The 23133-nt window shown below is 47.1% G+C and overlaps 1 protein-coding gene across 4 annotated transcripts in view; it reads left to right on the top strand.

Annotated features, from left to right (window-relative positions):
* The window catches only part of WIPF3 (WAS/WASL interacting protein family member 3), a 119073-nt gene that overhangs the window by 88416 nt on the left and 7524 nt on the right, over nt 1-23133 (top strand). For 3 of the 4 annotated variants that reach the window (XM_049714859.1, XM_012531510.3, XM_033420598.2), the window contains 4 exons: nt 115-246; nt 5459-6178; nt 9580-9729; nt 10576-10677. In XM_049714859.1, coding sequence (XP_049570816.1) covers nt 115-246; nt 5459-6178; nt 9580-9729; nt 10576-10677 — 1104 coding nt within the window. Of the gene's footprint in view, nt 1-114; nt 247-5458; nt 6179-9579; nt 9730-10575; nt 10678-18119; nt 20521-23133 lie in introns of those variants that run through there. The other variant, XM_049714860.1, reaches the window with a different exon arrangement.

Genomic DNA, 23133 nt, shown 5'->3' with positions numbered 1-23133 from the left:
CTGGTGGTGAGAACAGGACGGCTGCCATAGGCAGTGTTAGACCACAGTCGGGGTGAGAGTTGGCCACTCAGCTCTGCTCACAGGTCCTCATCTACTCGCCTCTTCTCTCTAAAGGTTCTAAAGGAACCAACAAAGAAGGAGGAGGTCCTGCAAACTCTCGAGGCGGGAGCACGCCCCCAGCCCTGGGAGATCTGTTTGCTGGTGGCTTTCCAGTGTTACGACCAGCAGGCCAGAGGGATGCAGCAGGTAAGGAAGAATTCAGACTGGCTACCCTGTGACCCTTGTCTCCTTACCTTGTAGAACCAACAGGACAATCCTCACCTGCCAGTAAGTGACATGTTGAGAGTAAACAGTTATATGGTAGGAGATCACATATTTGGAAGTTTCCAAAACACAGAGTTGTTTTTAAGGGATCTTTGAAATCCTCATCCTGTTTAAATCATCCCACTGTAATCGCTGAAGAATGAGTTGCCATAGTGTAGAGTCTTTAGCAACGGTGAGATCGTGGCCCACACTGCAAAGTGTGGATGTAAATCACAATAGAAGATCTTAGTGACATCACTGTGGACTCGCTGGCAATGCTGAGTTGTGATGGTTCTCCAGCATTGTATCTGTTAGGTGTTGCTGTGTAACAAACCCTAAACCTGAGGGGCTTTGAATAACCATTTATTTAGCTTACAGCTCGGTGGGTTGGCAATTAGGGTGGCCTCAGCTGGGCCCCAGCTAGCATCTACAGGTTGCGTCAGTGGCTTTGCTAATCGTATATTTCTTATGTCTCTGGTGCCCCTGCTGGGACAACTGGCCAGACTGATCCCTCTGGTCTCTCAGGATCTAGCAGACTATTTAGGTTTGTCTTCATGGTGATGGCAGGATGGAGAGGACAGAGTATGTAAAGCCTCTTGAGGCTTAGTCTTTTTTTTTTTAATAAATTTATTTATTTTCTTTATTTATTTTTGGTTGTGTTGGGTCTTCCTTGCTGCGCACAGGCTTACTCTAGTTGTGGCGAGCAGGGGCTACTCTTCATTGTGGTGCGCGGGCTTCTCATTGCGGTGGCTTCTCTTGTTGTGGAGCACGGGCTCTAGGCATGCGGGCTTCAGTAGTTGGGGCATACGGGCTCAGTAGCTGTGGCTTGTGGGCTCTAGAGCACAGGCTCAGTAGTTGTGGCGCATGGGCTTAGTTGCTCCGTGGCATGTGGGATCTTCCCGGACCAGGGCTCGAACCCATGTCCCCTGCATTGGCAGGCAGATTCTTAACCACTGCACTACCAGGGAAGTCCTGGCTTAGTCTTGGAACTGGCAAAGCATCACTTCCTACCACAGCCTGTCGCCCGAAGCAAGTCGCAGGCCAGCTCAGAGACAAGGGTGAGCAAGAGACTTCAACTCTGATGAAAGGAACGGCAAAATCACATTTCCAAGACTGTGGAATCAGGAATGCGTGGTTAATTGAGACCATTTTTGCAACCAGTCTACCACAGTCATTTGTGTTTTAACAGGTACCAGATGTTTTGAAAGCACTGAATTAAAATCGGGCAAATATATAATTATTATGTGCAAAAAAAAGTGTTTTTCCCATTACTGTGCTCTTTAGTCAGAAAGATATAACAAAATCCAAGAATTTCATTTGTCTAGGGACTATCAAGCCCCAAACATTCCTGGTCTAGAGTCTTCTACCATGTGACTTCACTAACCTCTTCAATGGCCTCTGTGGCTGTTAGATGTTCCAGGGTGCATTTGCTGCCGTCACTTACTGATAAAGTCCAGTTTGAACCTTCGGAGCCATTTCATTTCCTCATCTTTGCTGAGACTTTGGCAGATAAGAAGGTGCTGAAGTCCTCCTGAATAAAGAGAGCTGGCATTCCTCAGTGCTCGCTTCTTTTTCAAGATTCCTGAGTTGGATCCAAAAAAAAAAGTCCTCTGGGGTATAAAACTTCCACTGGTCTCTCTTCACACAAATAAAGATAGGAGAAATAACCGCTGGTGAGCTTTTAACAGGGACCAGCCAAAGGAAGTCAGCAGTGTTCTAACTTGTCTCCAATAGGACACAAGTGCCAGATGTTTGAGCCACTAGGTGAAAGACAAGAATTGACCTTTTTGGAGGCAACAAAGTCCATAATGAAGTGACTAATTATGCCTGTTCCAGGATGGAAACTCAAGGACAAGCCAATAGGTAGATACACGGGCTGGGTGCCATGTCAGAGTAAGACAGACCATGGCTCTCCTCTCTCAGAACTCTCCTATTGACCCCTTTGTCATTCAGAGAAAAGGACTTCGGCCCTTGCTGCCTGTCTCATCTTCTTTGCTACCACCCTCCTTGCTGTTCTTGCACATACCAGGCATGCTGCTACCACAGGGCCTTTGCACTGACCGCTCCTATGGCCTGAAACACTCTTCCTAAGGTGTCCACGTGGCCCAGTCTCCCTTCCTTCAAGTCTCTGCTCAAGTGGCAGCTGATCAACCTATCAGGGAGGCTTTTACTCATCATCTCATATATTGATAAAATGAGTCCCACCCTCTCATTCTATATTCCCTCTACCTTGATTTATTTTTCTTATATTATCACCATCTGACATATTATTTATTAACTGGTTTCTTTCTTTATTTTCTGTCTTCTCCCTCTAAGTGTAAGCTCCATGAAGGCAGGAGCTGTGTTGTGTTCACTGCCTTACAAAGGCCTGGTGCGTAGTGGGTGCTTAGTAAGTATTTGTTGAGTGGAATGTGTGAGTGGGTAGTGTGGTTACTTAGAGCCATCAGGCCCAGAAATCAGTGTCTAGTGCTCACAATACTTTTAGCGGCCCATGAAAATGTTTGAATTTCTTTTAAAATTTAAAAAACGTGAACTTTTAGGGTCAAAGATTATATTTGTCTTTATACCAAAGCAGTCAGGAAACATAATTTTAAAAACATCTTTTAAGGAGGAAGGGGCGCACAGAGGCAAAAGCGCCCAGGGTCTTCAAAAGTCATAATGTGTCCCTGGCTTAGAGCTCCGAGGGAGGGATCGTTAAAATAAGATATGATGAGTAAACATCACTGGCTTGTATAGAATGTGTAATGAGACTTCCATGCAATCCAAGTTCTCTTGGAAACATAGACAGATGGAAAGAGGAAGCCATAGTTCATCTTTTGATAAACCCCAGGCTCTAAAAGCTGATTCTTTTCACATCAGTGAAGCCCCCTTGACGCTCTTGAGCTGGTCTTTCCCCACCCACTTCATGGTCTCCTCTCGTGTTTCTAATTGGATTTCTAGGGCTAGCATTCATGTTCTGAAGGAAAGCCTCCTTCCGTCCTTCCCTTGGTACTTGCTCCCTCTTGGAGCCCTCTCTGCTGCCTGGTTTGCTCTCCTGCACTGATGCTGATTCCCGTGGGTCTCACCTTCAATTCGTGCTGCCCAGCTCTCTGCTTCATCCTGGAACGGGCAGGAACATAAGCTGGGCAAGGTTTTGTGCTATCCTTGTTTCTGCTGCTCACATTATGGTTAAAAAAAAATGGCTTTTCCCATTTCTCATTAGGTTGGCCACTTAAAAGGTTTTGGAATCTCGGATACGTGGTGTTCCCAGACACTTAAGGGGTTGATTCTGTTCCTCAAATTTGTTATCCCTTTAAAGTTCATCTGGCAGATGGGCACAGAGGGAGGCCTTGCCTTGTTTAGAGAGCAGTCTGGATCCTCCATCTTCTTCTCTGTGTACTATGGAAACAGGTTTGAGACCTTGGATGCAGGAATCCCTGAGGCTGACACCTATATAAAATGTCTCACGTTGGAGTTGCAGGTGGTAGATCCTGTCCCTGGAAAGGCCAGGTGGGGACCTTCCACTCCTGGTCATGGTCAGTCAGCCATTCTGGAAATGCCCGCCTTAGACCTCCAGTGGCACCAAGTCCGCCAGGGTGGATGCATAGGTGCAAAGACATTATCTCCTCCACGACCACCTCAAAGAACATTGCAACAGAGAATAATGACACCACCACCCTGCCTCAAGAACAGCGTTCCACAGTTGAGACTTGTCCCAAGTCGTGTTGTCCAGGTGGCTGTCACATCATAGCCAGAGGAGGGTCATCTGTTTGGAAAGCCAGATACCGCGGTCCTGCTCACTTGGTTTCAGCCCCAGGATCGCCTCTTCCATATCTTGCCTTGATTGGCCTGACTTGCGGCGTCAAGTACTTTTAGGCATGATTTAGCACCTGATTGGGTAAACACGCTGGAGACTCATGGGCTGAAAAGCTCAGAACCATCAACAGCTGCTGGCGTTATAATCTGACATGAAAGCTGTGTTTCCTATTCTGCGGCACCAGGAAGTTGGAGGTGTGAGAAGCAAACATTTTTTTCAAGTGTTTCCCACATGTTTTCATGGAGATTATAAAATATAGGGGTGCTGGAATAGGAAACATGTATTCTCCAAAATTCCTTTTAGGAAGAGCAGTGTATTTATTCAGAAGAAATGTCTTAATATGCCTCCTGAGTGGAGGGTGATACTCCAAGGACATATTTAAGCGACTGCAGAACTTCTGTGCAGTGAACAGGGAGAGGAACTTTTTTCTCCTCAGAGCGACAGAGGGGAAAAAAGGGTAAGAAGTGGCAGTTGGGTGAAAAGGTGTGCAAAGAGTGAGGAGGCCCCAACAGGGGAGCACCCTCCACGCCAGTCGCCCATAATGTCCACCAAACACAAATGCTTACTGTGAGCAAGTCGTTGTTGCTGTTGAGTTCAAGAGGCATTGGATTTCAGGTTGGAGTTGATGTGGTAAAGGATCTATGGGGTGAGGAAGCCAGGTGACCAGGAGACAGAGAGCCCCTTAGAAATGGGCACAAGTCTTTGGGAAAGGGAGCTTTGAACTTCCAGAGTGCATGGAACTAGAAGGTTCAAGGTCATTGGACCTGGATCCCCAAGGCAGGGTGTCTTCCCACTGACTTCCAAATCACCTCGTCCATTCAGGGAACCTTGAATCTTCTGCTCTCGACGCAGAAACAAAGTCCTTGTTCACAAAGCGCTGGGAGTGGGGAAAACCTCCCTCGTCAGGAGCTTTTGGGTGGTACACCCGCAGATGTGGGCTGACTGGCCTAGTGGGTAACAGGGGACGAGTGTGCCGGCGGCCTTGAGCTGAGGAAGGGTGAAGGAGGTCGGGGCAGTCCTGTGTCCTGGGCTGGGGGCATGGAGCCCTGGGCAGATGACAGTGGAGGTAGAATGGAACAGGAAGGCTGGCGCCACACAGCAGACAACGTGGTGGCTTGAGCTGGGCTTCTCTGGCAGGAGGGGGACAGCGCGTTGATTCTGGCAAGGACCTGGGGCTGGTCCAGCTGGCCCTCTTGTGTGATAGCTGCTGCATCTGAGGCCTCCACTGGACCCTCGGGAAGAGAGCATCCACCAGGCGGTTCACTGACGTGCTGGACCGCGTCCGTCACTGCCGCCCACACCCTTGCGTTTCTCCCAATTCTACCCACTGAGCTAACTCAGAACTCCTTTCACTTTCAGGCGGCAAGACAGGGCAGGGCCCTGGCTCCCGAGCGCCTTCTCCCCGGCTTCCCACCAAAACTATCAGCGGCCCGTTCAACCCCCCTGCATCTCCCAGGCTAGGCGACGCCTCCGAGGCGCATGGCGTGGCCGGGACGGTCCCTCTTCGCCCCAGCATGCCCGCCCCACCTCCCCCGCCCTTACCCCCGGCCCTGCCCCCGTCCTCCCCCGCCAAAGCCCCGCTGGTGTCCCCACCTGGCCCACCGACCAAGGGGAGCGCTCCGGTGCTCGCACCCCCTCCGCCCTGTGCACCGCCGCCTCCACCCCCGCCGCCCCCGCCCTTGGCTCCCAGTGACAAGGCGGTGAGGCCTCAGCTAGCCCGCTTGCACCTACCGCCCGTCCCGCCCCCGCTGCCTCTCCTCCCACCTTGCGGGTACCCTGGGCTCAGTGCGGATGCTGCCAGCCCTGCCCAAGATGTGCCGGAGCCTCCAGCCCCTCCGCTCCCGCCGCCCCCACCGCCCCCGCTCCCCACTTACGCCCCACGCACCCCCAGAGCCTCTCTGCCTGCGCCCCCTTTGCCGGGCGCTAACGACAGCGGTGAAGTCCCACCCCCACGGCCCCCCAAGTCCCCATGCTTCCAGGCCCAGCCCCCCGAGCCCAGCGCGCAGGCCTTGCCGGCGCCACCTGCCCTTCCGGGGTCTCAGACGTTCCCGCAGAAGAAGAGGCCCGGCCGAAGCCCCGGTAAGCACCCCTGTTCTTGTCCGGGGGGTCCGTACCACAGGATCATCTGGCTGTTGGGAGGCGCTAGGGACACAGCCAGAGGCCTGCTACTGTGGGCCACTTGGGAGCACCTCGGGATGTCTTACTCTTGGGATTTTGTTTTAGAACACACCTGTTCAGTGCCCCTGTGGAGCACAATGAAAACGTGTTGTGTGGGACTTTATGCTGGAGGTATTCAGGTTAGAGTCAAGAAACCAAGGGTGAGGGAGGTCGCAAGACTTGTCCAAGATCGTGCAGACAACACGCCGGGGCTTCTGGCCTTCATCACCTCGCCATTACTAGCTGTGTGACCCAGGGCAAATCACTTAGCCTCTCTGTGCTTCCTTCTCACCTGTGGAATGGGAGTAGCAATGGTTCCCCCTCATGCAGTTGTTGGAACAGTGAGATCCAGAGAAGGGTTATTTATTTTTACTATCACCATTCAGACTTCAAATCTACTCCCAGGGGTCGAGGTCTGTGGGTGCAGTTGTTTCCAGAACCCGCTCTCCTGTTTAATTTTTGCCTAAGTTATTATAGTCTGGCACCTGGCCAGAATCCTCACTGGCCCTCAGCAGATTACCTTAGCATTTTGCCATATTTTTGGCAGGTTCTCCAGCTGACTCAGGAAAACGGAGGGTCCATGTTTTCAGCCAAACATTAAAAATAATCCCTTCACGTATTCAGCAGAGATCATTCTGGATTGAATATACAGGCCCTATGACTGTGATTTCCATGAAGTGATGAGGCTTCGATCACCTTTGGTGTCCTTCTAAATGGAAAGCACGCTACACATCCACACACACCCGTGTACACACAAACACACTCATAAACATATGCACACACTCATGAACACCCACATCCACACACACAGCCCAACACACATCCACAGTTATACATACACACACATACTCTTTGGTTTTTCAGAAAATCTTTTGATGCAGAAAGTTTCTTAAATGTATGCCCTTGAATTAAAAATAATACAAGCTCATTGTAGAGAAAATAGAAAAAAATTGAAATCACGCATAATAACATCACTCAGAAATAAAAACTGTCATTTGGGTATGTTTCCTTTCTCTTTTTTCTGAATATATCTACATATTTACAGGGTTAATATTAATACTATTTTGTATATACTATTTTCTATTCTGTTTTTATTTAGTATTATATTAAAAGCAATTTTGAATACACAACTATATATAAAATAGATAATCAACAAGGATCTACTGTATAGCACAGGGAACTCTACTCAATATTCTGTAATAACCTATATGGGAAATCTGAAAAAGAAGGGATATATGTAAATGTATAACTGAATCACTGTGCTGTACACCTGAAACTAACACAACATTGTAAATCAACTATACTCTAATATAAAATAAAAATTAAATTAAAAAAAGCAATTTTGATATAATTAGATATTTGTCAAATTGTTAAATGTATCTATAAGCATATTAATATGATCATTGATATATGCCATATTTCCAGCATTAGATATTTAAGTTGATTCCATTTTTTGTTATTATGAATAATATTGCAGGAAATACATTTATAGCAATTGTAGTCTACATTTTGGATTATTTTTTTTAAAGACAGGTTCCTGCAAGGGAATTCCTGATACAAAAAGCAAGAATATTTTTAAGGCTTTTGGTCACAAGAGATAAGGTTTTAATCATTCTCTTTTCAGCTGACTAATCACCATAAGGTCCAGCATTAGTATTCATGAGCCCCTTCTGACGCTTGTGATTCTTAAATGTTCAAGATGTGGTGAAAAAAACCAATGCTTTAGATTCAGAGAGATCTGAATTCAAATCCTGCCTTCCCACCCACTCCTGTGTAACCTTAGGCCAGTCTTTTTTAATGCCCTTAAACCTTGCTTTTTTCTAATTTGACAAATGGAAATAATAACAGTAAAACACCTTTCACATAGGACTGTTATGAATACTAAGTGAGGAAGTGTGCCTGAAGTGCTTTGCAAGGAGCCGGGGCTCAGCAGCGTGATTTCCTTTCCTTCCCTCTAACCAAATGCAGGGGTAGCTTTTCACCCAGAAGAGGGGTCAGCAGCCCCTTAGCCTCTTTAGTCTGCTTGTGGGAGCAAGTAAATCCTAGTGGATTCTGGTACAGAGGAAGGGAAGACCAGCAAGGGAAAGGAAGGGGACTGGGAAAGGAGAAAGGCAGAGAGTGGAGCTGAGAGGGGAGGTGCTCTGATGGCCTTTGGGGAGGAGAGCAGCTGCGGCGGCCGGGTGCCTTTGCAGGCTCCAGAGCTGCACGGCCGAGGCCAGGAGTGGATGCTCGTCTGGCCCCTTTCACTGCGTCTTTGGACGTGAAACTTGGTTTTCCGTGAACAACATGAGGGTAATTTCTGCTTCAGGCCAACTGCAAGGAAGAGTAAGAGGTTGCAATTGTGAACATCTTGGCACAGATGATAAAGGAGCCGTTGTCATCACTTCGAGAGTAAAGTGAAGAGTCAAGGACCTGGGTTGATGTGCCAAGGCAGCGGGTTATTAATTGCCAAGTGGGTCATACAAAAAAGTCTTGGCAAAGGAGAGTGAGCCTCCCGCAGAGGTCATCAGGGAAGAATTGATGAAGTAGATGAGATCTGAGTTGGGCCCTGGTGGGCAGGTAGGGTTTAGATTGACTGGAAGGAGAAACGAGGGTCTGCAGGGCAGGGGAACAGCGTGAGCGGACCCAGGGGCAGGAGCAAGCCCCCGACAGCTTGTTCATCTAGCCCCGCTCTGAGCCTCACCTGCACACAGTCCTTCCCTTGCGTAGGACTCTGCAGTGGGTCCACTTCTTTGGGCTGTACCATCTGATGATGAGGGTTGATATTATCACAGCAGCTAATATTTATTGAATGCTTACTACATGCCCCTTGAATTTTTTTCTTTTTTTATTGGAGTATAGTTGCTTTATAATAATGTGTTAGTTTATACTGTACAGTAAAGTGAATCAGCTATACGAGTACATATATCCCCTCTTTTTTGGATTTCCTTCCCATTTAGTTCACCACAGAGCATCGAGTAGAGTTCCCTGTGCTATACAGTAGGTTCTCGTTAGTTATCTATTTTTACATGCGACTTGAATTAAATCAACTCGCTTAACCCTCTCAACAAACCCAGGAGGTATGTATATTATTATTCCCATTTTATAGATGAGGAGACTGAGGCACAAAGAGGTTGTGTTATTATCCCAGCAGGAGAACTGGGGTTCAGTCCCAAGCAGCTTGCCTCCAGAGGCTGCCTTTTTATCACCGTATCATATCATATCCATATTATATCATATTATATCCAAAGATCTCAATAGCTCACCTCTCACAGAAGGTTATAGCATCCACCATGCCCTATCTGAAGGCCTGTATCTGAATACACTGTCCTCTTCTCTGTCAGCGACCAGTGGGGGAAAGCTGAACCCGCCCCCAGCACCCCCCGCGAGGTCACCCACCACGGAGCTTTCAAGCAGGAGCCAGCAGGCCCCAGCCTGGACCCTGACCCAGCAGCCTGGAGGTCAGCTGCGGAACGGAAGCCTGCACATCATTGGTGAGCAGGGCTGTCAGTGAGGAAATGGTTTCCCCTGGCTCAGGGATGGGGGGGCGGTCTCCCAGCCCACAGTGCCGTCATTTCAGGGTGCATGCTTCACAAGAACAGGGGGCTCACTCTAGCACAGAACAACCTACAGGTTGTGTTAAATAAGGTTTCTCTTGAGGCTTTCTCGGAGGTTCCAGAACCCACTCTCCAACCTTCTTGAGATGGGAAAGTCATCTGGGGTCAGGTGTGACCAAAAGTCTTTGGATCCCTTTGTGGGCTGAGCTACTGTCACACACAAAGCCTAGATCACAAAGCAGGGACTCAACTCATGAAAGGGCCACGAGACCCCTCTCCTCTTGCCATCAGGAGCTCAGGGCAGAACCCATTTGCTTTAGGATGCCCAGGTCCCCAAATGCACACAGGCTGTGCTCCTTCCCACCAGCCAGGCTGAGGACTCCCGTTCTGTCCACCTCTCCCCGCAAGAGTCCTCCCCAGGGAGACAAGGGGGGCTTCAGGCCACAGGGACTTTGCTGGTCCGTTGTTGCTGCCAGTTTCCCCACCTCTGACTCTGGACCCTGGATAGGCCTGTGGCACTTCTGCTCCCTTTAGAAGCTTCCTTAAGATGCTGGTTGAAGTAAGTTGAGGTGGATGATGGGGAGAGTCTATGATTTCACTTTTCCTGATTCCCCCTTGCCCCAGCTAAATAGTAAAAATTAAGAGGTGAATGGATGTCTTAGGGGGGAATAGTTCTGCCATTAAAATCTTGCACTGGGCAGGCAAACCTGTATGCTCCTGGCAATGACCAAAACTTGGGTCCTCACAGTAACCAGAATAATTTTGGCATTTCCGTGTGTGCAGATGACTTTGAGTCTAAATTCACGTTCCATTCTATGGAAGATTTTCCTCCTCCGGATGAGTATAAACCATGCCAGAAGATTTACCCCAGCAAGATCCCCAGAAGTAAGTACCACCTTGATAAGACTACTGGTTTTCCCTGACCCTCCAGAATTAGGTGCTTGGGTGCACTGTCTGGCCACAGGCTGTGTAAAGTGTGACATCAGGATCTCACTGTCCTATTGCAGGGATGCAGTGATGTTCATACTTCTGGAAGTTTCAGAACATTTATTTGCCCTAATCTCCAAGGGTTCATTTAGAGGTTTTTTACAGAACACCAAGTTTAGTTATGTGGCATCGGATTTGGATGCCTAAATTTACCACTGGTCCCTCCCCTCCCTGGGGCTTTTGACTGGGGAGCTAAACGCCCCAAGACAACAGCAAAATGGGATTCAGGAGCTTCGCATTAATAGTTGGGGAAGAACCCCAAAACCCCCAATTCAAAACTCTGGCAGACTCTGAAATAGAGAATGCCTTAGGTCAGTTGTTCCTACCTTGGTAATGCATTAGAATGACCTAGACAGCTTTTAAAAATCTGAAGGCCAGGCTGCACCTAGCGCAGGTAAGTCAGAATATCCAGGGTAGGACACAGATGTCAGTATTTTTGAAAATTGCCACGTGATTCCAATGTCCATCTAAGACTGAAAACCTCAGTCCAGTGAGAGCCTTCCTCCTCCCGATCTCATCGTGCAGCCAGGCCCCAAGAGAGGCCTTCACTTGGCTTACCTGCCCAGCCCTAAGAATCGAGGAAGGCTGGCCGGCCTGCCCTTCATGGCCCAACGGGCAGGGAGGCAGTACTTCAGGACCACAGAAAGCAAAGAAGAGCACAGTAGGTGTTGACCACACAGTGATGCTGCCTGTTAACGTAATTCTTGTCCAGGTCTGATTCAATCCAAGTGGGCAGGAGCTGGTAAGAGGGAGGCAGAGCCAGCAACCTGGGGTGAGGGTCCAATGTGTTTTCCACCCCACAACCCGAGTAAGGCCCCCAGCCCCAGACGTCTGCAGACCAGCATGGAAAATCGTCAGTATCCAAGCTTAGCCCCAGACCGGGAACCTGGCTCTTTGACTGTCTCCTTTCAAAGGGGCCTTGGTGAAGTCCCTTCCCCAGGCTTCAGCTTCCTGCAGGGCAGACCAAGGAGCACCAGCCTGCTCTCTGCTCAGGTGAGAGGTCCTCTCGGGATCAGCCTGGGCAGAGCTTTCTCTGCGTGCCGGTGGATTGCACGTTTAGAGAGAAGTGACTTGTATGTTTTTGTTTTGTTTTGTTTTGTTGCGGTACGCGGGCCTCTCACTGTTGTGGCCTCTGCCGTTGCGGATCACAGGCTCCGGACGCGCAGGCTCAGCGGCCATGGCTTACGGGCCCAGCCGCTCCGCGGAATGTGGGATCCTCCCGGACCGGGGCACGAACCCGTGTCCCCTGCATCTGCAGGCAGACTCTCAGCCACTGCGCCACCAGGGAAGCCCACTTGTATGTTTTTTAATAATATGTAAATACAGTTGACCCTTGAACAACGCAGGGCTTCATATGCATCGTTGGCCCTCCACATCCTTGGATGCGGAGGATTCCACCAACCACAGACTGTCGTACTGTAGTTTTACTACTGAAAAACATCCTCGTACAAGTGGACCCATGCAGTTCAAACCCATGTTGTTTCAGGGTCAACGGTACTCCTCTGAATTGAGAGAGACAGAGGAAGAGAGAGGAGCGGGATAAAGATTGATGAAGGGAAATCACCCCACCTGGGGTTTAAATAGACCGTGGAGACGTGATGGTGGAGGACACGGGTGCTGGGTCAGGCTCCCATTCTTGCTCAGTTCGAGCTCAGCAGATGGGCGTGAACTGCCCACTGTACACTTGGCACCGTGCTGGCCCCAGAGACTACGAGGTGTAAGCAACAAGGTCCCTACCACCAAGCCGCCAGCGTGCATACTCCCGAGATAGAAGTGTGAGACATTAACTAGATCACAACGGAGTGTCTTAATCACTGATTGTTTAAAGTGCAGGGGGCACCACAGCAGGCATGAGGGTGGAGGTGGAGACGGGACTTGAAGGCGTAGAGAGAGGTCACATTTCCACTGGGTGGAAAGGCATTCCAGGCTGAGCACGGCACACCCCCAGGAGAGAGGCACGATAGCGTTTGGGCCGTTTAAGAATGACAGGAAAGTCCTACGTGGTGTGTGAGGGCACACGGTGCCTGGAGAGGACCGCACCGGCTGCCAGAGATGTTAGGCTTCGCGGGGCAGAGGGTCAATAAATAACACTTCTTTTCCCATCATATGAAATGTTCACAGGTCAGACGGATAAAGATCTTAGTGTTTTTATTGGAAGAGCTTAGGTCACAGCAAACTCTAATACTGGGGGAGGTTTGCTCACTCCCCCAGGCCAGGGGATTTACAGGTGAGGAGACTGAGGCTGGCCTCCCCCTGCAGCCACAGAGCAGCCTCGCAGAGCTTTCCACGTGGCCAGGAGGGCAGGACGGAATAGTCCTTAATACACAGGCAGCCAGATTTCAAAGAGGGAACATAGAAGGGGCCAGGCTGCACATGGCTAGTTCCCTCTGTTCAACTCACCAGAAAAAGAGGGCAGAGAGCGCCTAGGCGTGTTACCTACCCTACAGGAGATGCCCACACATGAAGAGGACAAGGAGATATGTTCCCTCCTAATGTGAAGGATGTTTTATGCCTTCTAAGGGATATAAGCAGAACCTATAAGCAAAGAGCTGTCAGTGAAATACTAACCACCGCCAATACAGTAAGTGCTCCTGTCGTAGACCTGCGCAGATGTGCCCGGCATGGTTCTAGGTGCTTTGCAGACCTTATCATAAGTCCTTAATGTAGAAAGTTTTCACGTAGGGGAAAGGAGGTCCATACAGGCCAAGTGACTTGCCTAAGGCCTCACAGCAAGGTAGAGGCAGAGCCAGGAATTTCAGACCCAAGGGTGTCTGAGCCATGCAGCCATGGTGAACTCTGAGAAGGGATGTGGTTAGGTCTAGGTTGAGTCTGATAACTGGTGGTTTGATCAGAGGAGGTAGAGACCAAGGTCAGGAAACCTGTGGCTTTGAGAAGGGTCCATGCGAGGGAGGATGGATGGGGGTGAGGGTTGCCAGGGCTTGGGGATGCAGGCCATGAGAGGAGCAAGAGAAGTAGAGGAGGAGCTAAGGGCCTCTGAGTACCAACCTGGGCCTGGATGGATGGTGCGGCACCAAGAAGAAGGAGCTGGAGAGGCGCGGGTTTCAGGAGGAGACGAAGTGATGGATCAGGGTGAGTGGAGGTGCCTGGAGGGCTGCAAGGGGGAGATGACCCGGGGCAGGTGGAACAGGGAGTACACAGGTCTGAGGCTGAGGGGTAAGGTCAGGAATGGGAACTAGCTCTGCGGGTCATCAGTTTGGAGCCCTACCCTAAACCAGGGCTCAGCAAACATTTTCTTTAAAGGGCCAGAGAGGACATGCTGAGGTTCTGCCTGCCATCTGGCCTCTGTCACAACTACTCAGCTCTGCTGTTGTGACATGAGAGCAGCCACAGACAACACGTAAAGCAATGGGCGTGGCTGTCTTCCAGTAAAACTTTATTTGTGAAAGCAACTGCTGGCTGAATTTGGTCTGCTGGCTGTATTTTGCTGATCTCTGCCCTCAACCACTTCAGAAAAACAGAGTCTTAAAAATCTCTTTGTTATACAGCCTTTCTCAGTAATGTGCTGTGGAGTCCTTCCATCTTCAGACTCAGTAAAATCGAACTTACCTGCATTTGGAGCCCGTGGTGCCTAGCCTCATCTCTGAGAACAGAAGAAAAGCCTCACCCCATACAGCTCACCAGGAGGGCAGAGGTGGCAGTCTCCTTTCAGAGAAATGTTCAAATCAGTGCCCACACCAAAATAAATAATCTCCTGAGGATCAAGAAGGAGCAGTTAAAAAAAAAAAAACCCAACGTACTAATGAATTGACATCCTACAGACCAGAAAGGGCATTTGCCATTTCAAAAAGAAGATATAGCTTTAGACTGATGTGGCATTGGTAGCCTCCTAGCACAGTTAAATGAGCCTCCTTCAGTAGCCTCCTAGCACAGTTAAATGAGCATGTTCCTGCCGTTCCTGCGAGCTGTGGGGGAGAAGCTTGTTAATTATGTGGGTGTAGGTCATGCCTATCTGATGACATTTCTTCTCACAGTTTTGCTCTTGCATTCTGCCATTGACCTGTAACCCAAGGTTAGAGTTCTTCATGGTGTGGGAGACTGCGTTGGTTCTGTCAGATGAGGGTGTCCCTGTGCTCTTTTGTAGCAGTTCTGGAGCTCTGTCTCCGCCCGCTTGCCTGCTTTCTCTCTGTCCTTCCGAGACACACACGCGCACACACACACACACACACACACACACACAGCACACAAATACCCGAAGGCTTAGCTCTTCCGGCGCCATCCTCCCTGTCTCCACTCTGCAAGTATGAGCCATGTTCTTTCTTTGGTAGATGATTTTGTCCAATTTTTAAGTGTTTTTAAAAGGCACGGGTTCCTCAATAAGTTAAACAGAATTACCGAATGACCTAGCAATTCCACTCCTGGGTGTATACCCCAAAGAATTGAAAACAGGTGTTCAAACAAGAGTTCATAGACAAATATTCACAGCAGCACTATTCACAGTAGCCAAAAGGTGACAACCCAAATGCCCATCAACTAGTAAATGGATAAACAAAATGTGGTGTAGTCATGCAATGGAATATTATTGGACAGTAAGAAGGAATGAAGCAGTGGTATGTGCTACAACATGGATGAACCTTGGAAACATTATGCTAAACGAAAGAAGCCAGACATAAAGCCCACATAAGATTCCATTGATATGAAATATCTGAAATAGGCAAATTCAAAGACACAGAAAGTGAATTTAGCAGTTGGCAAGGGCAGGGGAGTATGGAGAATGGGGAGTGACTGCTAATGAGTCCTCTTGGGCTGATGAAAATGTTCTGCAACTAGATAGTGGTGATGGTTACACAACAACGGGAATGTACGAAGTGTCATTAATGGTAAATTTTATATTATATGTACTTTACCACAATGAAAAGAAAGTGAAAAAACCCTATCACTAAGAATCTTTGGGAAAAATGCGTAGCTCACAAATATTCATTAACACAATGATGGTAGAAAGAGTGAAGTCATCCTCATATGGACAGATATTTATTGAGGCCCTCAGCTCTGGAGAGATTTAGACAAATGATCCCCCTGACTTACCCTTGAGAGATTCACACATTGGTGAAGGAAGGGAGGAGAGAAAGACACCCGAACATAACATTTCAGTCTGGTGTTCCCGGCAAAACCATCCTCATCACGATCAGTTCAGTGGGAAAGTGGGTGATTAAAAATTTGACCATTTTCATCCCAACTCCTTTTTTCTTTACTTTTAATTGTGGTTAAAAAAGAACATAACATGGGGACTTCCCTGGTGGTACAGTGGTTAAGAATCCGCCTGCCAATGCAGGGGACACAGGTTTGAGCCCTGGTCCGCGAAGATCCCACATGCTGCAGAGCAACTAAGCCCGTGCGCCACAACTACTGAGCCTGTGCTCTAGAGCCCACGAGCCACAACTACTGAAGCCCCATGCACCCTAGGGCCTGCGAGCCACAACTACTGAGACCATGTGCCACAACTATTGAAGCCCGTGCGCCTACAGCCGGTGCTCTGCAACAAGAGAAGCCACTGCAATGAGAAGCCCGTGCACCGCAATGAAGAATAGCTCCCACTCACCACAACTAGAGAAAACCCGCACGCAGCAACAAAGACCCAATGCAGCCAAAATATATATATATATTATATATATATATATATATATACACACACATAACATGAAACTGACCATCCTAACCATTTTTATGTGTACAGTTCAGCAGTGTGAAATGCATTTACATTGTTGTGCAACCAATTTCCAGAACTCTTTTCATCTCACAAAATTGAAACTCTGTACCCATTAAACAACTCCCCATTCTCCCCTCCCCCAACCCCCTGGTAACCACTGTTCTAGTTTCTAGCTCTGTGGCTCTATGAGTTTGACTACTCTTGGTATATAACTAGAATTGTGCTATACTTGACTTTTTTTTTAATTTTTTAAAAAAATTTATTTATATTTATTTATTTTTGGCTCTGTTGGGTCTTCGTTACTGCACGCGGGCTTTCTCTAGTTGCGGCAAGCGGGGACTACTCTTTGTTGAGGTGCGCAGACTTCTCATCGTGGTGGCTTCTCGTTTCGGAGCACGGGCTCTAGGCACGTGGGCTTCAGCAGTTGTGGCACGTGGGTTCAGTAGTTGTGGCTCTCAGGCTCTAGAGCGCAGGCTCAGTAGTTGTGGCGCATGGGCTTAGTTGCTCCGCGGCACGTGGGATCTTCCTGGACCAGGGCTTGAACCCGTGTCCCCTGCATTGGCAGATGGATTCTTAACCACTGTACCACCAGGGAAGTCCTACTTGACTTTTTGAGACTGGCTTATTTCACTGAGCATAATGTCCTCAAGGTTCATCCATGTTGTAGCATATGTCACAATTTCCTTCCTTTTTAAGGCTGAATAATATTCCGTTGTATGTATTTACCACATTTTGTTTATTCATCCATCAATAGACACTTGGGTTGCTTCCATCTTTTGGCTGTTGTGAACAATGCTGCTATGTACATGAGTGTACCAATAACTGTTTGAGACCCTGCTTTCAATTCTTTAGTGTATACGCCCAGAAGTGGACTTGCTGGATGATATGGTAATTCTATTTTTAATTTTTTGAGGAACCACCGTACTGCTTTCCATTTTACATTCCTACCAACAGTACACAAGTGTTCCAGTTTCTCCACATCCTCTCCAACGCTTGTTATTTTCTGGTCTTGGTGCTTTGTTTTGTCTGTAGCCATCTTGATGGGTGTGAAGTGGTATCTCATTGTGGCCCAACTCCTTTTCTAAAATAGAGTTACTTTACACTTATAGCAAAACTGGCTACCATTACTTCCATTAGCAGAGAAACTTCTCCACCAGGCAGTGCAGTAACTTTAACAGTACAGGGTGGTTCACATCATAAAATCAAAGGATTAGATGTCCCCAGACTGAAAGAATCAGAAGACAAAGCCGGTGCCAGAGTCTTTCGCCTTTGTGACGGGAGAGCAGTTGAGCAGTAAGGATCTCTGTCCTGGCTGACTTATCTTAGCCACGTCTGATTATTACTGGGGACCACAGCCCTCCATAAGCTATCTTCCAGCATCCCACTCTCTTACCACCTCCTGTCTTTCCAGGTTACTCCTTTATTCCTCTGAACCTGCAAAGATACTGTAATATCTATAAATAATATCTCCCTTGGGAATTCCCTGGTGGTCCAGTGGTTAGGACTCTGCACTTTCGCTGCCAAGGGTGCAGGTTCAATACCAGGTCGGAGAACTAAGATCCTGCAAACCACATGGCACGGCCAAAAACATTTTTTTTTAATCTTACCAGATATTTATATATAAAAAAAAATCTCCCTTGACCTCCCCTGGGCCATTTCTCTGCTCTTCTTACAGGCAACACCATCTCCTCTCCCCGTCCTCTCAGGCCTTCTCCCTTCACGCCATAGAAGGAGCCCTTGGCAAGGCTACCAGTGGACCTGAACGTGGCCAAGTCCAGGGGTCAGAGGCGTCAGCTGCAGTCCATCACACCCTCCTCCTGAAGCGCTTCTTTGCTTAGATTTTCTGGCTGCCCCCTTTCTCCCCTCTCCTCCCACTGCAAGCCCACTGCTCCTCCATTTTTTGTCATACCAAAAACCTTAGAATCGTATTTGGCTTCTTTTTTTCTCTTCTGCTCCCACATCCAATTTCCCAGTAAATTCTGGGACCTCCCCCTTGGAAATGCAGCCCCAATCTGATCACGTGTCCTCTGTCACTCACCTCTGGCTGAAGCCACTGTCGTTTCTCACCTGGATGCTGCAAGCACCTGCTAACCGGTGTCCCTGCTCCACACGGCAGCCCGAAGTGATTCCTCTAAAGCCCAGTCAGGCTGCCCCTGCTTACAATCCTCCAGTGAATTCCCATCTCCCTCCAAGTCAATCAGAAATTCCCATCATGGCTTCTAAGACCCACATGAACTGCCCATTGCCGCCACTCTCCCCATCGTCACTTCCCTCCAACAGCATGGACCACCTACAATGTGTAGAATGCTCCAAGCACACCCCCCATCTCTGGGCTCTTTGCACTTGCCCTTCCTTCTATGGGCCACTTTCCTCAGGTATCCGCGAGACTTACCCCCTGCCTCCTTTAGGTCTTTTATTAAAATAGAGTTACTTTATACCTGTAGCACAACTAGCTATCATTATTCCCATTAGCAGAGAAACTTCTCCACCAAGCACTGCAGTAATGTTAACAGCTCTTGGTGGTTCATGCAGCAACGTTAACAGCTCTTGGACGTCCCAAGACTGAGAGAATCAGAAGACAACGCCAGTGCCAGGGTGTGTCTTTCGCCCTTGTGGAGGGCAGTTAGGCAGTAAGGACCTCTGCCCTGGTGCACTTACCTTAGCCACACCTGATTATTACTGGTGACTGCACCCCTGCTTATGGCCTTCCCTGATGACCACTACAGATAAAGTAACAGCACTTCCTGTCCTATCACTTGTGCTCTCTTTATGCTGCCTTATCGTTTTCTTCAAGGCATCTATCACCTCCTGACATGTTATATATTTACCTGTCTTCCCCAGTACAGTATAAGGCCCTGGAGGGCAGAGACGGCATCCATTTTTATTCACTGGTCTACCATCAGCTCCTGGCCTGAGGCCAGGCACACAGACACTCAGTAACCACTTGTTGAATTAATAATTAACAATATCCACACATATCTACATTGCTAAACCATTTACAGAAGAAATTTGAAAACAGCACAAATATCCAACAATAAATAAATTAATTAGTGCAGAGCCACAGGATGGAATGTTCTGCATCTGTTATAATAGCGCTGTTGAATATTTAGTGACATGGGAAAATGCCAATGCTCCCATGAGAAAACAAAACAAAAAAACCTGGCATACTAAAATTACATTAAATAAAACCTAAATTTAATTTTAAAAAGAAAATATTTCATGAATTTATATGGAGAGGGAAAAGTGGACCAAATAAAGGAAAGAGAGAAGAGGCTAGAAATATATCCAGTACAGTGTTAAAAGTGGTTAGCCCTCAATGGTGGAATGCTGGGTGATTTTTATTTTCCTTATGCTTCACTATTTTGTCCAAGTGTTCTATAATAAATATATATTACTTTTAATAAGCATTAAAACTAATTTTAAAATTCCAAATTATTGACAGAGAGACTATGATTAGCCCACCCCTGGTCTGAGTGCCCCGAGGTGTGTAGGGTGACAATGTAAGTTCTCTACGAGGGGGACGTGGGTCCCTCAGGCCAACGTCAACTATGGCAGTGACAGCAAGGAAGGAGAGGAAAGGCCAGGTAAGCAATTTCTGAGGCGTAGCCCTGGCAGATACTAGAATTATCATTTCCAGTGAAACCTGTCATTTCCTTTAGTTAGAGACCGTGAGAGGCTTCCAGCATTAGAACAGGGAAGGCCCTATGAGGTTTTCCAGCCCAGCTCCTTCAGGTCAGACTGAAATAACTGAGGCAGAAGTAGGGTGATCTGCCTCTGGTCACAGCTGGTGGCAAAGCCGGGGCTTGAGGTGAGGTTCTTTGTTCCATGTCACCTAAGAGAACCCCAGGCTTGTTCTTTTTTTTTTTATTTTGTTTTTATTTTTTTTTCAGATCCATGAACTTTATTTATTTTTTTACATCTTTATTCGAGTATAATTGCTTTACAATGGTGTGTTAGTTTCTGCTTTATAACAAAGTGAATCAGTTACACATATACATATGTTCCCATATCTCTTCCCTCTTGCATCTCCCTCCCTCCCACCCTCCCTATCCCACCCCTCTAGGTGGTCACAAAGCACCGAGCTGATCTCCCTGTGCTATGCAGCTATGCAGCTGCTTCCCACTAGCTATCTATTTTACGTTTGGTAGTGTATATATGTCCATGCCACTCTCTCGCTTTGTCACAGCTTACCCTTCCCCCTCCCCATAGCCTCAAGTCCATTCTCTACTAGGTCTGTGTCTTTATTCCTGTCTTACCCCTAGGTTCTTCATGACATTTTTTTCCCCTTAAATTGCATATATATGTGTTAGCATACGGTATTTGTCTTTTTCTTTCTGACTTACTTCACTCTGCATGACAGACTCTAGGTCCATCCACCTCATTACAAATAGCTCAATTTCATTTCCTTTTATGGCTGAGTAATATTCCATTGTATATATGTGCCACATCTTCTTTATCCATTCATCCGATGATGGACACTTAGGTTGTTTCCATCTCCGGGCTATTTTAAATAGATCTGCAGTGAACATTTTGGTACATGACTCTTTTTGAATTATGGTTTTCTCAGGGTATATGCCCAGTAGTGGGATTGCTGGGTCATATGGTAGTTCTATTTGTAGTTTTTTAAGGAACCTCCATACTGTTCTCCATAGTGGCTGTACCAATTCACATTCCCACCAGCAGTGCAAGAGTGTTCCCTTTCTCCACACCCTCTCCAGCATTTATTGTTTCTAGAGTTTTTGATGATGGCCATTCTGACTGGTGTGAGATGATATCTCATTGTAGTTTTGATTAGCATTTCTCTAATGATTAATGAAGATGAGCATTCTTTCATGTGTTTGTTGGCAGTCTGTATATCTTCTTTGGAGAAATGCCTATTTAGGTCTTCTGCCCATTTTTGGATTGGGTTGTTTGTTTTTTTGATATTGAGCTGCATGAGCTGCTTGTAAATTTTGGATATTAATCCTTTGTCAGTTGCTTCATTTGCAAATATTTTCTCCCATTCTGAGGGTTGTCTTTTGGTCTTGTTTATGGTTTCCTTTGCTGCGCAAAAGCTTTGAAGTTTCATTAGGTCCCATTTGTTTATTTTTGTTTTTATTTCCATTTCTCTAGGAGGTGGGTCAAGAAGGATCTTGCTGTGATTTCTGTCATTGAGTGTTCTGCCTATGTTTTCCTCTAAGAGTTTGATAGTTTCTGGCCTTACACTTAGGTCTTTAATCCATTTTGAGCTGATTTTTGTGCATGGTGTTAGGGAGTGATCTAATCTCATACTTTTACATGTACCTGTCCAGTTTTCCCAGCACCACTTATTGAAGAGGCTGTCCTTTCTCCACTGTACATTCCTGCCTCCTTTATCAAAGATAAGGTGACCAGGGCTTCCCTGGTGGCGCAGTGGTTGAGGGTCTGCCTGGTGATGCAGGGGACACGGGTTCGTGCCCCGGTCTGGGAGGATCCCACATGCCGCGGAGCGGCTGGGCCCGTGAGACATGGCCGCTGAGCCTGTGCGTCCGGAGCCTGTGCTCCGCAACGGGAGAGGCCACAGCAGTGAGAGGCCTGTGTACCAAAAAAAAAAAAAAAAAAAGATAAGGTGACCATATGTGCGTGGGTTTATCTCTGGGCTTTCTATCCTGTCCCATTGATCTATCTTTCCGTTTTTGTGCCAGTACCATACTGTCTTGATTGCTGTAGCTTTGTAGTATAGTCTGAAGTCAGGGAGCCTGATTCCTCCAGCTCTGTTTTTTGTTCTCAACATTGCTTTGGCTATTCAGGGTCTTTTGTGTTTCCATACAAATTGTGAAATTTTTTGTTCTAGTTCTGTGAAAAATGCCAGTGATAGTTTGATAGGGATTGCATTGAATCTGTAGATTGCTTTGGGTAGTCGAGTCATTTTCACAATGTTGATTCTTCCAATCCAAGAACATGGTGTATCTCTCCATCTATTTGTATCATCTTTAATTTCTTTCATCAGTGTCTTATAATTTTCTGCATAGAGGTCTTTTGTCTCCTTAGGTAGGTTTATTCCTAGATATTTTATTCTTTTTGTTGCAATGGTAAATGGGAGTGTTTTCTTGATTTCACTTTCAGATTTTTCATTATTAGTGTATAGGAATGCCAGAGATTTCTGTGCATTAATTTTGTATCCTGCTACTTTACTAAATTCATTGATTAGCTCTAGTAGTTTTCTGGTAGCATCTTTAGGATTCTCTATGTATAGTATCATGTTGGCTGCCCAAAATACTGGAACAGCATAGAACCAATCCAAGGGTGTGTTCCACGACTTCTTGAGTGAGGAGTCTCCATGCAGAGGCCTAGGAAGACCCCACTACATGCCCTAGGCTCACTTGAGAGGAAAGGATGAACTTGACATTAGAAAGGGAGCTACCAACAGAACTCAGTGGCTCTGTATTGAAAAGGGAAAATGATGATTCCATGTTCCTTTCTAAAGTTCAAATCAACATCTTTCTGGATAAATATATTTTTTAGCAGAATCTTTTTATTATTTTTAAAAGATATAAAAACAACTACTCCCATCAGTAGCAATACAAGGTTTAACATTTTAACCAGATTTTCTCAGGCCTTTTTCAGATACCTTTAGTAGCTAATTATTTTGTCCACCCCTTCTGTAAACAAGCATCACACAACATACAGAACCCTGGGGAAGACTGCTGAGGGCACCCTCACTCTGGCCC

The sequence above is a fragment of the Orcinus orca genome, chromosome 9 (genome assembly GCF_937001465.1).
Source record: "Orcinus orca chromosome 9, mOrcOrc1.1, whole genome shotgun sequence".
Classification (NCBI taxonomy): Eukaryota; Metazoa; Chordata; class Mammalia; order Artiodactyla; family Delphinidae; genus Orcinus; species Orcinus orca.
Note: the sequence above shows the minus strand (reverse complement) of the source record. Positions and strands in the feature narration are given on the sequence as shown.